This window comes from Amblyomma americanum, chromosome 4 (assembly GCF_052857255.1).
Source record: "Amblyomma americanum isolate KBUSLIRL-KWMA chromosome 4, ASM5285725v1, whole genome shotgun sequence".
Taxonomy (NCBI): Eukaryota; Metazoa; Arthropoda; class Arachnida; order Ixodida; family Ixodidae; genus Amblyomma; species Amblyomma americanum.
The window spans coordinates 208,164,170-208,180,973 of record NC_135500.1 but is presented as its reverse complement, the minus strand read 5'-3'; the positions used below and the strand labels follow the sequence as shown (position 1 = coordinate 208,180,973).

Here is a 16,804-nt window from a genome sequence, read left to right as displayed (position 1 = left end):
AGATGGGAACGCTGTAAATGTGGCGCTTTCGGGCGCATGGAACACGCTGTCAAATGGTATTTGTTAAATTTTGTGGGCGTTCGTTCTTGCCGAATAAAAGAGGCTATGCTAAATCTACTACTTCGGGAGAATCTGAGTCGGGCCACTCATATGGTGCTCAACAACTTATTCAAGCCTTGGTATTTAAATCTATAATTAGGAACTATATAATGTATTATTTACTAATTATTAAACTAGCCGGAATGTACTTTACATAACTCCTAATAATATTCACTTGATTTCAATTTGTAAGAAAGCTTTGTTTTTTGTTTTTTTAAATTTTGGTCCACCTTAGCTGGGACACCCTTAGAGCGTGTGGGGGTAGCGGTCTCGATCACAAAGGAGATGCCCTCGACTCAGCCTGGCAAGCTCAGCCGGAGACCAGCTACCAAGTGACAAGGGGGTTGGGGGTTGGTCGTTTGGTGCCCGGCTTTCTCCGGTCGCAAGCCAGAGAATGGGTCGGAGCCAAAGGTTCACAAAACAAAACAAAGGTTATACAGCTAAGAGACGATACATTGGAAGTTGCAATCACTCGTACGAGCACATACAAAGTGATTCACAAATACAATGCAACTCATGCAAAGTCACAATAGAGAGAGACAAATAATGAAAACACAATCACGGGGCACTGCGACAGTCATCGGGAACGACGGGCCGATCCGCAGACTGGCGCATGTTGCCTCGCTGGTCCGTCCTTGGCTGGTCGAGTGGTGTTCTCCCGGGAGTCGAGCGGGCGCGCTTCTCGGAAGCTTAAACGGCAGCTCGGGCTAACAGACAGCGGTTGAAGCCCCTCATTTATAGGTGCAGTCCGCGTCTGTTTGTTCTTCGCGCCAGGGCAGGCGCGCACATACACGCAGCTTCAACTGCACAAACTCCTCCTCCTTGCGCCGGGCGCGCGACCCCATTGGTCCGAGCGCGGAAACCACCTTCTAGAACAATCTAGGTCATTCATGGCACGCTGAGTCATCGGCGCCGGAGCGAAGGGGCGGAGGGTATCATTTTGGTGCACACGAGGTTACCCCCTTTCCGTCGACAACAAGCAAAAACTTCTCTAAGATTCGAGAAAAATCGACGCCGTGCGCGGCCATGCCCCCCGCGGCGCCGCGCCGGCAAGCTGAGTGGAGTGTTACGCAACCCCCGGGGTTCTTTCCCCGCTGTTTTTTTTTTGTTATTTTATTTTACCGCGCAGGCGCGATTGCTTACGCGCAGCGCCGGGTTTTTTCGCAGATGCGCCGAATTTTGTGACACCTGTATACTACATCACATAGCTCAAAGCTCCTACTTTCAGAACAGGAAAAAGAGAGAGTTGGAACATCACGGGTTGGCCAGCGGAAGCTGCGAGCGACTAACATTCTACTAAGGCAACCTGCGTAGTGAAGGTCTTGCCACCAGAGACAGTGCAGTTCTGCATTGAGCGCAGATCCAACTCTCTTCCTGAAGAAGGTATGATAGAAAACACACGATGTAAAGGCCTTCATTTCGTTTATTAAACACCCTCAACGTTTTCAGTGTGCCGATGTAATATTTCATGTACGCAGAGAAAGCTTGGTATTGCTATTGCACTCGAAAAGGCGCTCTCACTGCTTTTCTTCTTTATCTGGTGCGCTTTTTGACTATTAAACTTGGGCGTGCTGCCAAGAAATTTCAGTCCTCCGCAGGTGAGACGACTGCTCATCTCTAAATGCTGCCGAGAATCGTTGCCACCATGCAGGAGGCGCGGCTTGCCACATAGTAGAGTGGCTGGAAGAAGTTAAGTTCTTAAGACAGGGCCTCCAGTCAATGTCGTAACAGTGCAGCAGGACTGCTTATGTTTGTATGTTATCCTGCCGTCTTGAAAAAGGAGGGTCATCTAAAACTTTCACGCTGTAGTGGCAACAGTGAAAAGCCCCCATACTTGGCAAAAACTGCCACAAGGCTTTCGCATCGTTATGGTGGTGGCGGTGATGATAATGAAACGACATGGGAACGTTTGGTTTTGAGGTACTTTTGTTGACTGACCTCTAGCCAACATTCGTTATGCTACGGTTTCGTCACTTGGGTTACCATCTGTGTGCTTTTTTTTTTTTTGCCCTCTCATTGCATCCATGGTTGTGCCGCATCCGAGTAAATGCATTGCTTAATATTTAAATGACTCCGGAAATAGACAGGGTATGTATGCTAGATAGAATAACGGAACGGAAAAAGGAACTTGATCAGATTATCCACCACTTGAAACTCTTTGTATAGTTTCTTAGCATATTTACTTGATTTAATTTTTTCTTTAAAAATTGGTGTCACATTTTGCGAGCACAATCATTCTGCATAGTAAAACTTTCAAGCTAACGAATCGCTAGCTGCCTTTAGACCTGACTGTAGTAGCCAATCTGAAGATGAAATGCACATCTGGAGTCGACATTTGCCATGTGTGCGAAATGTTCAAGCCTTCCTTCTCGCTTCCTTTGTTATCTCAACTGTTATCTCAACATTAACTTCCCTGCTAAACTGATTGGTTTTGACTGTTTTAAAATACAGATTATTTCTTCAAGAAGTGCTAGAAGAATTGCGCATTGTAATATATCAAACTGTAGCTTATTGGTTATATTTCCAAACAAAAAGAACGCCAGAGTTGTGTGTGCAAAACTTTTCGATAGTTCATTGGTTAAATATGCTGGTAACACACAAAGAAAGAATACAAGCAAACTAAAAATGAGCTCCTGCTCTGAGCCAGATGTTACAAAAAAATTGAAATATACAAAACATTGCATACGTTCTTGGCTACCATTTTTGTCATCTTCAGCTGTGCACATAACACACTGCACTTCTTTCTGCAGCAATTAAAGTTAGCCATTATGACTGCTGTTGCACTAGAGAAAGCAATCGCGTGAGGACATAAAATGGAGGTAGGTCCGGAGTGTGCTGCACATTACATTTGCTCTGCATTCCGTCCCTTTTTTTTTCTGTAGTAGAGCTTACAGTTCCCCCCTTCTTTTCAATTAGTACCAAATCGGTTGTGTGGGTGAAGAGGGGGGCGTGGCCTTATAATTGTAGTCAAAAATCTGGTTGCACATTTGGTAAAATATCTTAGCAGCATGTTGTGAAGACCACCAAGATTCTCACAGTTTACAAATAGAGTACGTTATATAAAATACAAATTGAATGGTAAAACGAAACTTGTGCAAGCACGCATCGATGTCCTGGTCCTCTGCGCTGAAGTCCTACTATCGGAACTGAAATCTGACCGTTCCCCATCGATTCTGCTCTTAAAAAAAGAAGAAAAAACATGCTCGGTGCTCAGTGTAGTCTTTCGCCTTTGAGGAATGTATGGCGAATCAGATGCGATCATCACGGACTGGTGCACTACGTCTGGGAAGCTCAGGGGAAGGCGCTGCTCCCTATATACAAGCGGCTTACAGAGGACAAGCTGCTGGCTTGTTGCTTTCGAGGGAAAACTCAAAATGCAGCAGAGAGTCTGAACAGCAAAATTTGGTTGCTGGGCCCTAAGACAAGGTTTGCATCTCGGACTGCTGTCAAGACAGCTGCAGCCTTTGCGGTCTTGTGGTTCAATAGGGGACACACAAGCTTCGAACAAGTATTGGAAGAGCTTGGAGTTCCACCTAAGGAGCTTCTTGTGCTCAGTGAGTGTAAAGACAAGGTGCGCATCCAAAAGATGTCTGAACGGCAGACTGCTGAAGCATGAGCTCATCGCCGCAGCATGGCGAAGAAGGCTCGGGTTGAGGACTCACAAGGCCCATGAGGGAGTGACCTATGGTGGGGGGGAGTTCTAGTAATGGGATGTGATTGCTGTATAGCCCATGCCTCCCCCTGCCAAATTTCTTGCAGTTTCAGCATTTTTTGGTCGAATACAGAGTTTTCAAACTTTGAAATGCGTTTTTCTCCTTTTGCAATCTTGATCAAATTTTCAAGTTTGTGCACAGGGTTTTTTCCACTTTTCATATTGCAATGAAACTTGGCACGTATATTGTTTAGAATCTGTAGCTTGCAGGTATCTATTCAGAATTTCAATATCTTTGATCCAAGTTTACAATGATTTGACGCAACAGTAATGAGCCCCAGGAAAATAGCGGTACAAATGATCATGATTTTTTTTTTTCATACTACAAAATTCTATGACCAAATTTTGGTTAGTTATCTGCATTCTATGGTTAGCAAGCTGCAAAGTGAGCTATTGCTCTTCGTTCTCAGTGAAAAATTTTTATGCAAAAGCATGTGCGTAAAAAGGCCTTTGTTTTATGCTTGTTAGCAACACTGAGCAAAAAGTATGTGTGCTACAAAAAGACATTATTTTTCTGAAGAGAGCTGAAAAAATTGCATAAGCACACAAAGTTTCGTTGTTCTGGGTCAATTATTAAAAAAAAATTTTTCGAGTACCATCTTCTTTTAATTCTGAAACCTGGTTAGTTGAAATGTGTTATGTGCAATGACTTCAAATTAACCAGGTTTTAATCTGCTTAACATGAGCTTGTAGTCGTAGTCTTACTTTGGTAATCGTTTTGTCAGGATGCTCGGTTTTTCACAAATAAATGGGCTCTCAAGCGCCTTCTTAGGATAGCACATCAACTTGTTTAATCACTACATTGTGTTATGAACACCTGAGCCAAATAATACACTTTGCGTGCTGCACCAGAGAGCCCAAAATCGTGTGAAAGTTGGCGATCTCTTTTCGGCGGCTTCTTCATGTTGCACCCTCCTCCGTCGCATGCTCCTGTGTATGGCGGTCAAGAGATGGCTGTTGGTCACATTCTTTCAGACGTCAAGCACTTGCCATTGACTCATAAGCTCGCAAAAAGTGACAAGAGGACAGGGAAAGGCGTGCAGATGCTGAAAATCACATTTTGACTACAGATAACTCGGCTTCTACAAAGCGCATTTGAAAAATCCTTGCTGGAGGATATTCGTGAAGCGGCGTCCTTTAATTTCCCAGGCATACCTCAGCTTTATTGAGAGCCCCCATAAGTGAGCCTAACTCTGTGTCATTGTTGGTGGTAAAGCACAGCTCTCTTCTTAGAGTTGTCGTTTATTCAAGAAATGGCTCCTCAACTTACAGGTCAGGTTTTTCAGCATGTGGAAGGCTCAAGCGTTTTGTTTGCAGGCTTCAGCATTTTGTGCCACCACTCTCACTAGCTTGTGAGTGCCAGTGCATTTCACTACCACAGACGCCACTTTGCAACGCATATTTGACTGCTTTAAATGTCATGCTATAGGTGTAGAGTGCCTATCATCCTGTTTCGGGATGCAGAGTATTGCCAGGTAGTGCAACGGCACCACGACCAGTCATCAAGACCAGGGCACGTAAACATGGAAAGCTGAAATACATATAAGCATGGTTTTAACTATAGTTAAACCTGGTTATAACGAATTTGAAAAAAGACTGGGATTTTTCGTTACATGCAGGTTTTCTTTAACGCAGTTTTCGCGAGAAGACTCCAAAGGACAATGCAGAACAGAGACCAAAATAAGAAATAAGTGCAGCTGAAATCGCCTTGAAAATGTTTACTGAAAACCCCCTGTTATTACAGGCGACTCGCTTTACGGGCACTTTTGCTCAGGAACCAGTGTGTCCATTTAGTGAGGCATGAATGTAGGACTTTCACAGACGCATCATTCTGGTTTGTCAGTGCAGCGCGCAAAGCATTCCTAGATGTGGGTTGCTTATGTTTAAAGGCAAGGGCTTTGCTATTTTCCTCAACTTTGCAGGGTTTAGCCTGTAAAACAGTTGGCCCCATTGCCTCCTGCTTCGTTAGAGGAGCTTGTCTGAGTCGGTTAAAGCGGTATTGATGACAGTGTTAGAAACAGTTTCTCGAAGAACATTGCTATTGTTGAAAGTTCTTGCCTACAAGCACTGAAGCAACCACATCATTTTCAGATGTGAGTAGTGAACCTTCAGCTCTCATTGAATACTGTCAAATGTTGGCAGCAAAGGCAGATTTGAATCAAATTAAAGCTGTCATGCTTGAAGTGCTCAGAAATAAAGATGGGCCTTGAAATGGTTAAAAAATACGGAAAAAATTAGATTTTTCAAAAACCGCATATTCAGGCTCAGGATACTCTGAAGTACCTTTCTGTTATAAAGTTTCAAAGTCTAATCGACCTCCAGCTACTAAACAGCGATAATTTGACTCCCCCAAAGTGTCGAATTGGCAATTTCATAGCAAAATGCGGCTATACTCCGTGCCTGTTGCTTCCGCCACTGCGTCCCATGGTCGCAATCTTGTCTTGTTCGAAACCTGGTGCTCTTCTTAATATCCAAGCAGCATCACTCACTGCAGTGAAATTCTCTTGGAACGTCCGCATTTCGCCGTTTTCTGAGGCCTCTACAACAACCTCCGAATGTCTGGCACGCACACTTGGAATGTGCTTTTCTCAACTCTGTTTTTGACAACATTTGAACATTTTATTTATTTATTCCACACAAAAATTGAAAAGCCTTATAGCTGACTAGCCTTACAGAAGTTCTGACTGTGTTTATATGGTGAAATTTTAATTAATCTTATACCATTGAACTCGGAAAGTAAGCTATGGAACTATGCTATTTTTTTTCGTGGCTGAGTCAAGCTTATCAAATTTTGTGAACAATAATGTCACCTTATTGTTTGATAATTGCAGTACTTCGACAAAACTGAACATTTTTATATGATCATATACCTGAATTACAGTATAAATAGCATAGCTCCACATGGCAAGCTCTTTGGCTGCAGCTCCATTTCAGTCTGAATTGGAAAATGTTGAGGAAAAATGTCTTAGTGACTGATAAGAAATTAACTAGTTAGGCTTATTTTTTTTTATAATATGGGACCTAATTGAGATACACTGACACTAATTATATTTCTCAAAACAAGAAGAAATATGTGTACACTCCTAATTTTATTACAATATCTCATAATAAAAACATCATGTTATTAATGAACCAAATGATGCAGTTAATACTTTGAAAGAAGCTCACTCATTTCCTCCCATGCAGCTTAATTGTTCAGTTTGTCATTTCATTCTATGTTGCAGGGCCAGAGTCATTGATCGTAAGGCTGCGATTTTCATTTTGTGGTTCTCATGCCCGTATCACTTCGTTTTTTTTTTTTTTCCACCATTACTCCCAAGCTACCCTCATACACTGCAGTTATTGATGTGCTGTATAATTTTGCTATAAAAGCACACCATTTGTACTGCATTCATCTCCAGTGGCAAACTCATTCTTCAACAACTGCGTGCCCCATCGTTTGTTTGCAGCAGAGAAAGTTTTGCGAAAAGTGTCATGGTATTCAGTCAGCTGATTACACCTACCAGTGCCTGATATAGTCACAACGTACATACTAGCAATTTTTTTCCCGATTAGGAAATCCTGGGAACTAGAACGTGGATTACCAGCGTCGTCATTCATATTTTTCCAGTAGTAGATCTGTTAGGTACACTTTCTAGCAAAGTGTGTCGTTGGCAGCCCCTCAAAAGCAACAGCAATCTCACCAGTCCTCTGCACTCCACAATCTTGTAGGACTGGCAGGTTTCCTGTGTCTGTGATATGCCTTTACTGCAGTGATTTCCTAGCAGGAGAACATTTGGGGCAATACCTGGTTTGAGTTTGTCTTGCACGCCAGCCGCCACCATCCACTTTGTTTGCAAGATATGGCAAAGGGCTTCAGTTTTATTTTCTTTTTTTATATAATAAACTTTACCTTTTTTTGACATGGACTTATTTATGTGTGACCTGCTTGCGATAATATTTGGGCTCAGCAAATGGTTGCAGTTAGACATTAAAGTTGGCTCAACTGTGCTTGAAAATTCATACTAAATCGCTGCTGCTTTGCTCCTTTTTCAGTGGATGTTTGTTGCAGTTTAGTTATGGCTTTCTGGCTGGCAGTGGCTGCTGTGGGCTACGTCTCCCCATTACTTATGGGTGCTCTTGTTTACAGTGTCTCCATCGCTCTCTGTGCAATCTGGGTATGTGCCACCGCCACGGGGCTCGAGCAACAAGTTGAACACAATGCAGATAAGGTAAATACAGCTTTTGTGCTGTTTGACTCTCTCTCCTGTTTGAGAACGCAGCGCAAGGGCAGTAATTCCCTTGCCACAGACAAATTTCATGCCATTAAGTGCTTAGTTTGATGCCATTGCTGCAGTGCCACGCACTCAGATTTAATTGCCTAAGCCTTAATGCCATTCAAGACAGTAACTACCGAGTTCACCACAACTCATTCGCCCGAGCAATGCATACTCGCATCCCCATTTCACGTGCAGAAAGCATAAACTTTGTTAGGAATACCTTCTTATTAGGTAGCAAATGGTTCATTCATAACTTTCTGTCAGATGAGGCAGTTCTGCATTTTCGACGTAAATAGAGCCATTTTCACCAGCACTTCTGACAGATACTCTCGGTTCGTGTCTGACAAGCAAGTTTATAGCTACTTTTTTGACTTGTCAACCAAGTACAGTGGCATTTTCTGCAAAGTAATTTATTTTACATTTGGACAACATTGCTGAGATTTTTTTCCCCAATAGCGCTGTTTTAAACTTCTTGTTTCCCTTTGCTTTGTCGATAGCAGCTCTAGTGTGAGAAATTGGCACTGCAGAACATTACTTAGTCTTGCCTTTTCATTATCAATAGGCTTAGCCAAGTAGAATTCCTAGTGTGTCCTGCGGGAAGTGGTCTTTGTTTTTAGTATTCATTGCAATACTTCTGTAAGCTTAAGAATTACCAACTTCTATGTTTGAACGGCTGAGCCCAACTCTCTGCATGTACCTGTACTTGTCACGTTTTAGTGTGCATGCTGCTTGCAACACAAAGGACTTGTACCCCTGTCATACAGCAATCCTTAAAGGCCTTTCCAGCAAAGGCACCTCTTTTCACCAAAGGAGCGAAAGCTCAAGGGAACAGGCAGCTACATGGTGCAGCCTAAAGGTGAAACAGCCGCTAAGGCTTAGAACCTGCTGCTGTGCATTAGGCAGCTGAAATGAGAGTTTTAAAATTGAAGTGCAGTATGCTATTCATTCATTGTGCTCAGAAAAATTTTTTATTATTATTATTGCTTCCTTAAAACGACCAACTGCCACTCTCATCAGCAGCGGCACATTTTGTGTATTGCCTTGGCCACGAGGGGCACTCGATGTTGCTGCAGCAATTTTGCTGTCTTGAAATTTAAGCGTAAAATATAAATACCCGTCCAAAAAGTAAAACCAGACAAACCTTTTGTGTATTTATGTTTTCAAACCTTGTTAGCTGCATATATCTTTGCTTTTACTTTTTGACGTTGGACGGTACTGCGATCACAAGTTCTCGAAGGTTCCTAAGCCTTTAGGCTCCAAAAGTGCGGCCTGTGAGAATCTGGCTCCGATTCTCAAAGTCCTCTGCGGTCCCCGTGTGACAGGGGTATTAGGTTGACTGCAGGTAAAAAGTGTTAAACTATTTGTCACTGGCACAGGTGCAAGTTTGGCCAGTTGGGCCCAAGCAAGGGCCAGTTCAGCTCACCCCACGGCTTCTGCTTGGGCCTGGAAGAAGAGATCATAGTGGCTGACACTAACAATCATCGCATCCAGGTGTTTGACAAGTCTGGGGAGTTTAAGTATACTTTTGGTGTGGCTGGAAAGGACGAAGGTCAACTGTGGTATCCCCGAAAGGTGCTGTCCTCTTTTTGTTTCTTCTTTTTACTTGAACTGTATTCACAGTGTGCATTGCCAACTAGGTGGCATTTGAACTCGTCACACTTGAGGCGAGCCTTTTTTAAATTCTAAGGTCTCGTGACTCTTTTCTTAACGCAGTTTTTCTTGCTGTGTACTGAGCTGGCTGGGCACGATTATTTTTTAATTCTCTTTATGGCCCACTCTACTATATGTGTACTGAGCTCCCAATGGCCTTCCTCCCATCACAGGTGGCAGTAATCAAGAGCAGTGGCAAGTACGTCATCTGCGATCGGGGCAACGAGCGGTCACGCATGCAGATCTTCACAAAAGGTGGCCACTTCATCAAGAAGATAGCTATTCGCTACATAGACATTGTGGCAGGCTTGGCCATCACTGCTGAAAATAAGATTGTCGCCGTGGACAGTGTCTCGCCTACCGTCTTTGTCATTTCGGAGGCGGGTGAACTCCTGCTGTGGTTTGACTGCAGCGAGTACATGCGAGAGCCATCTGACATTGCCATCAGTGGCCGGGAGTACTACATCTGCGATTTCAAGGCAAGTCACAGTACTAGCAAACTTAGAGAAGAAAGTTTATCTCGTCAAGGTTTGTGATTCTGCGTGTTGTGCGACCGCTGCGCCGCAAACTTTTTCGAAAAGCTTGGTCTGTCGCCCCATTGCTGGCTAGGAACGAAAGCTGCTTAGGTATCGCTTCCTCACAATTATGCTGCCTGTACGAGGCAGGAATCACCCTGAGAAGATCCGTGCCGCTCCTATCACACTAAGCACCGCCGGTTACGCCGTTATGTGGCCATGACGGAGTGTCGGCACTTCGTCGCCAATAGCAGATAACAGCATGTGACGATGCAGCATACCCTGCGCACTTCGAATCTCTACCTTTTGCTCCCTTTTAGGCCTAAGACTGAGCAAATCGGAATATGCGGTACTTTGCGCCCAACAAGCCTCTCTTGGCCGCGACAGTGGAATGGCGCGACCAACTCAAAATGGCGCCGGGGTGCAAGCTGTCAATGTTGTCAGCCAACCAGAAATCGCCATTTTAGTCACGTAATTTGGGAGGCCAATAGCAGTGCACATTTTGCACAATTTTGTTCCTTTGTTTACCGCTTCATGGGCTTGCTCTTGGTTGCCAGCCAAAATGTGGGCGAAAATTCAGGGGGGCACTTTGTTGGCCTATAGTGCGGTGAGGCGAAAGCCTTTAGCGTGGTGTTGCTGCTTCTGTTGCTGTCGTTCATTAGCACACGCACGCTTGGTTGCTGGAGACACAGGAGAGTGTTTAGGTGGCATCCTTCCAGATCTGCGTTCAGGAGTCTGGCAAGATTGCCTGGGGAGCGCTACTCTCGAATGATGTCATTTTTATATGCGAGCAAGTTTGCAAAGCGTTCCGTGCTAGGGCTTCACTTACCATGTTTGATTGATAAGTAACTATCTTTCAACACCACTGGTGACGTCATCAGTTTGACAGCTACAGTGTGACACTTTTCTGTGAACATCCCCGCTGGCGAGTCATGAGCCTATAAAGGCCTTAATAGCCTGAATCGCTCCTTTGAAACGAAGCCCAAGTGATGCCGGCAGAGCGCGGTTTTCTTGAGCTGCGAGCAATCAGAGTACAATGTGACCTCAATTTAAAGGGCCACGCTTGCGGATTCACATCTTTGAACCGCTATAATGCACGAATTAGGCTGGTTTGCTGTGAAACTTCGTAGATAGCTGCAGAAAGACCTCAAGATCACGGAAATGAAAAGATAGAAACCCTATTTTTTTTTACCGATTTTCCGCCGCAGAGAGCTTTGTCCCCCCCTTAAAGGGGCCCTGAAACACCTTCTGAGAAAAGCACATCAACTCGCTCAATCACTGCATTGGGTTGTCATGAAAACCTGAGCCAAATAATACACTTCTACACGCAGCAGAGGACCCACAATCACGCGCGAAAGTTAGCGAGCCCTTCCCGGCGACATTCTCATGGCACCCTCCTCCGTCACTCGCACCTGCGTATACAAATTGAGAGGTGGCTATTGGCTCGATGCTTTCAGATGTCAGGCAGCTACCATGGCTGCGGCCACTAAGCCGCTTAGCTCCGGCGGGTGAGGAAGCTCCGTTCCCAAAGGTGGGGCCGGCGGAGAAGCACTGACCTTCCAGCGTGCAAAAAGTGACAAGAGGAGAGGGAAAGGCGTGGAGACACTGAAATTGAAATTTTGACTACAGCTAACTCAGCTTCTACAAAGCGCATTAAAACAATTCTTGCTGGACAATATTCGTGAAGCAGCATGCTTTTAACATCCCAGGAATACAACAACTGTATGACAGCCCCTCTCAGAGCCCCTTTAAAGGGACACTCAGGAGAAATTGATGTTGGCTTGTATCGATAGAATACCAGCTCTTGATCACAAAAATTTCCACTCTTACTGAAAACAAAGCTCTTGTAAGGTAGAAAATAGCAAGAACCAAAATACAGGTATAGCCACCACAGGCCAATCTCGCAAGTACAAGCGTGATGACGTCATAGGACAAGAGACGCCGCCTTGGAATTTTCCTTCCTACTTGGAAGCCACTAATCTCTGAGGCTGACAAAAGAAGGTTGTGCAATTCAATATTGAAGTAACTTTTGTTTTGAAACCGATAGTGCGCTTGCATCACACAAGGAAGACAAAAGACAACCTGAATGTTGGAAGCAAAGAAAACCGATGCTTGGTGGTGCCGTAGGCAGCCAGGAAAGTTTCGATTTGTTACGGCGCTTCGCATCTATGAGCTTTGCGTGTCCCGTGGTTTTGTTTTTTACGCGCCTCGATTTACAAGCGCCGAACAGCAAAGGAACTCCAAATGCCACTTCAAGTGTTAACATTTGAAGGAGCCTGTTAAGGCTGGTCAGATGATCGCCATGGTCGATGAAAAACAATGATGGCACGATGGTAGGTGATCGTACAAGGCAGTTAGCAGTATAAAGAGCACTTGTGTCTTCGTACGCTAGCCCGGCGAAACATTCCTAGCTGTGCCAGTCAACCTCAAACTATTCAACGGAAATCGTTTATTAGAGACGGGAGACAAGGTACAAGGCAGTACACATCTGAAGGTACATGCAAGTGGGCGAGAGAGCCCGATCCAGTGGTCCCCGTACCTCCGTAAATGTGTGGAACCCGTTGAAGCATCGCGCGTCGGCTTTACTTTCAAGCAGCCAACCTTAAACGCGAGCGCCCTTGAGCACCCATCCGTTTTTTGTGGCAAAAAAAATAAATAAGTAACCTGGCCCTTGCAATCGTGGGAAACCTCCTCGATGCCGCCTGCTGCACCGTGCAACAGCGCCGTTCAAGGAATCGCAATCCATTCTCCCCAAAGCCCCGGCCAGCCTCCGATGGGCGCGATGCGTTGACCTTGCCCTCGCCCCTCGCGACTCCCCGCACTGGGTTTACGATTTTTATTTAGCAACGGCTGCTCGCAGCGGAAAAGAGAAACCACCCGCCGGCGCGCCTAACCTAACCGTGCTTCCTCAAAAGCATCGCACGCTCTGTGGGGCTGAGGTCGCTGAAATGCAGGCAGGAGTTTTTGCAAGAACTTCATCGTCGGGTTCGGGAACAGGATCCATCGTAACGCTGGTAAGATGCCGGTGCAAACGTAAACAAAGCGACGGTCGTGACCCCCGATAGATGCCTTCAACATGCGGCAGCGGTAGCTTTCATTTCGGCTGCTGCTAGACTGCGCCGCTAGTCGCCAGAAATCATGGAGTCTGCGTTTACATCACGTTTCACGTCACTTCGTCCTATGACGTCATAAGAGGACGCCGTGACGTCATAAGAGTGTCCCGAGTTTGAATCGGAGCGGCAGAGAAAACTTTTTCAACTTGGAATCCAAATTTCTTTGAAATAAATGCATCTTTCGCTCCCGGACAAGCGGCAACAAAGCCATGAAATGCCGAACTATCAGATTTTGCTAACAAAAGAATTTGATAGGGTGCCGGGTGACAATGGTCGTTTAGCCTGCAGAATGCTGTGGCCACTTACTGGCTTACTGCATCCGTAATGCTGTCTTGAGTGTGACACCTGAGAGCAGAGTGTCTCCTCGTGCATATTCTTACTGTGTGCCTCGGAAAGAATGTAACTCTCGTACCTCTCTTTCACTCATCCAGGGCCACTGCGTCATAGTGTTCAGTGAGGAGGGCCAGTATCTCCGCAAGATTGGGTATGACGGCATGACCAACTTCCCCAATGGCATCGACATCAGCGACGCAGGCGATGTGCTCGTGGGAGACAGCCATGGGAACCGTTTCCACGTGGTGGTCTTTTCTCGTGATGGCGGGCTTCTGTCTGAGTTTGAGTGCCCATATGTGAAGGTGAGCCGCTGCTGCGGCCTCAAGATTACCTCCGAGGGCTACGTGGTCACACTGGCAAAGAACAACCACCACGTGCTTGTGCTCAACACCCTGTACATTGTTTGAAGTGGCAGCAGCTGGTATCACCAGTGCTTACCACTGCCTTTTTTTTTTTCGTCTTTTTTTTTTCACGTTTGAGGGCCCCACCTCCGAAGCAGTATGTCCTCTTGGCTCGACGCCTTTTCCTTCCGACTTTTTATTCCTTGTTAGCACACCGTGCAGCAGTGGTGGGCTTTTTGCTTTTCGTCACGTTGTGCCATGCCGTTAAGTATCATTTCTTCCTCGACCCTTTCACTGTCCCGCATCCTTTTGATGCACGCATGTCTGCTGTTTTGTGGTGTGAAGGACAAGCAGAAACAATTCCAAGCCCAGCTTGCTTTGACAAATCGAAGACTTCCTCCTCCTCTTTTCTTTTGCCTCTAGTTTGTTACTTCGGTCGTTTTGTTATTCTTTGCTTGCTGCTTTTTTGCCTGTTTGTGGCCCCCTCTGTGCCTGTATATTTTTTTTTAAGCTGTTTCGTGGTCGGTCCTTGTTCTTTGTTCTCTGGTTTTAAGTTTTCACGGAGAATGTTGAAGCAGCACTCTTCTTGTAGCTTTTCCTGGGCATTGTTACTCTTGTTATGTGGAAGCGCAGAAGTTTTGAAGACGTGCAAGTGCTGTTCACAGCAGCCAGCTGCCCACAATTTACATAGAAATAATTGTCGAGTTCCAGAGAGTCGGCTCTTTCCTCTCTGGACGGCCTGCATGTGCTTGCAGCGCGTGAAGCAGGTATGGGCTTTTACCCATTTCCTTTAACATTTAAGCAGTGCCGATAGCGTGAAAGGACCTTTTAACACAACTGCGTGCTACTTCAGGCACATTTTGGCTGCCACTGTCAGCTGCAGCTTGCCCACCCCGCAAATCCTCTTTGAGTGCAGTTCTCTAGTTAAATGCATTGCCCTCATTTTCCCCTCACTATCTCATTTGGTTCCTCTTCTTTCTTTCTGCCCCTCTCGGCACCACTTGTTATAGCTAGGCCCCCCAAAGACACAAAGTAATAATGCCTTAGTGTTGACACGCCATTTTGCATCTCATCTGATAATTTAACGTTCCTTCACGTCCCCGAAGCATGTGACGTTGCACAGGCTTAGATTGTTAGCTCTACATCGCAGCAGCAGCCATGTTTTTCGCTCACTTCTTTTTACCCTAAACTTTCTTTCTGGCCATCTACTACTACTACTACTACCACTGTTTGCACACGAGCTTGAGAAGACACACAAATTGCTAACTGTGATATTCTTGAAATGTTTTTTTGCTGTGTAGTTAGTGTTGTTAACTTTTCATGTTTTTCTTTTTTTACACACAGACACACATATATATATATATATACTCTCAAACTGTCTTCTTGCTGTCTGGCCTGTAATCTCAGCCTTAAATTGAGTCTTTTACATCATTTCACTTGAAGTATTTCTGGCCAGTTGTTCTTGCAAGAGTTCGCACGCGTACAGTCTTGTAAGCTATTCCAGTACAAAGATTGTTTTCTTTTTGTTTAATTTTTTATTGCATGTCGCCAAGTTTAGGCGCGACATTCCCTGCCTTAGCTATATAGGAGCTCGTTTTGTGCTCCTGCTAGTATTTCTGAATAGCAGTCTCTACTTAGCTTGAGAAATTGAAAGATGCCTCAGTCACGTCTGGTTTTGGAGGTAGCAGCTACGTCTCGTCTGTCGGCACAGGCAAGAATTGAAGAGAGAAAAGCGCGCTCTGCATTTGCATTCTCGCATTTTTTGCAATACTGTAGCAGTGGTGGTCGCACATGCACCACCATTTGAGCATCTAGATTTCTTGCTGCTTGCTGGCTTTAAGGTTTTTTTTTTTCTTTGTCCTGCATTGTCATTTTCAGAGCTTAGTCTTTTAAAAAGAAAAAGAAGAGAGCGAGAAGCCTTTGTCGGGAAGTTTTATGGTTAATTTTCTTTCATTTGTGTCATGTTTACTGACTTTTTTTTTTACCTGAAGTTTGCAGCAGAAAGCTCTTGAGTTGTGGTATTTTTAGATTGGACTTTTTTTTTCCATTCCTGCTACGTTGTTCTCAGGTTTGCATCAACCGCGCAGAGACACCGTCTACTAGGAGGATCATATAAATATATATATATATATAATATATATGTATACACACATATATATATATACCCTTGTGCCTAGTCCTTTTTACTGTGCTTTAGTGTTTTTTTTATACATATATATAGTATATATACATAGACAAAATGTGCCATGTGGGTTCACTCCCAGTTCTCTCTTCTGAAGTGAAAGAAAAAGGGAAAAGGAAAAAAAAAAGACTGTGTTATGCAGTGTACCAGTACTCACAGGTTATCACAAAGTGTGTGTGAGAAGGCAGACAGTGCACTTGCACACAAGCAGCAGCAGCAGATACATCATCATCGTCGTCATAACACAGGAGATTTGTCACACTGACTTCCCGTTCTCAAACTATCTTTCACCGTGCATGAGCGTTGCTCTGGCCCTTCACTATCACTGACTACTTCCTAATCCCTGTCTTCTTAAACGTGGAGAGCCAAGAAAAATGGAAAGAATGCAGATGCTCAAGCGGCTCTTGTGTCTTCTCACGCCCAGTCCAGGCTTGTTTACCTCCCCCCACTGCTATGATAATTTGCATCTGTCGGGCATTCCCAGAACACTGACAGTGAGCAGCTGTCATGATTTTCTTTTTTTTTTCTGTTCAGCCTTCGTTAACGTCATTCATTCTTCCCCTGTTGTTAGTGTTTGCTTTGAGAGAGGTCCCTCGCAAG

At 44.7% G+C, this 16,804-nt stretch overlaps 1 protein-coding gene across 1 annotated transcript in view; it reads left to right on the top strand.

Annotated features, from left to right (window-relative positions):
• The window catches only part of mei-P26 (E3 ubiquitin-protein ligase meiotic P26), a 38,385-nt gene extending 22,082 nt beyond the window's left edge, over positions 1 to 16,303 (top strand). Inside the window, exons 8-11 of the mRNA XM_077663177.1 lie at positions 7,941 to 8,022; positions 9,447 to 9,642; positions 9,894 to 10,199; positions 13,780 to 16,303. Coding sequence (XP_077519303.1) covers positions 7,941 to 8,022; positions 9,447 to 9,642; positions 9,894 to 10,199; positions 13,780 to 14,088 — 893 coding nt within the window. The 3' untranslated portion in view covers positions 14,089 to 16,303. The remainder of the gene's footprint in view (positions 1 to 7,940; positions 8,023 to 9,446; positions 9,643 to 9,893; positions 10,200 to 13,779) is intronic.
• The last annotated feature ends 501 nt before the right edge of the window (positions 16,304 to 16,804 follow it).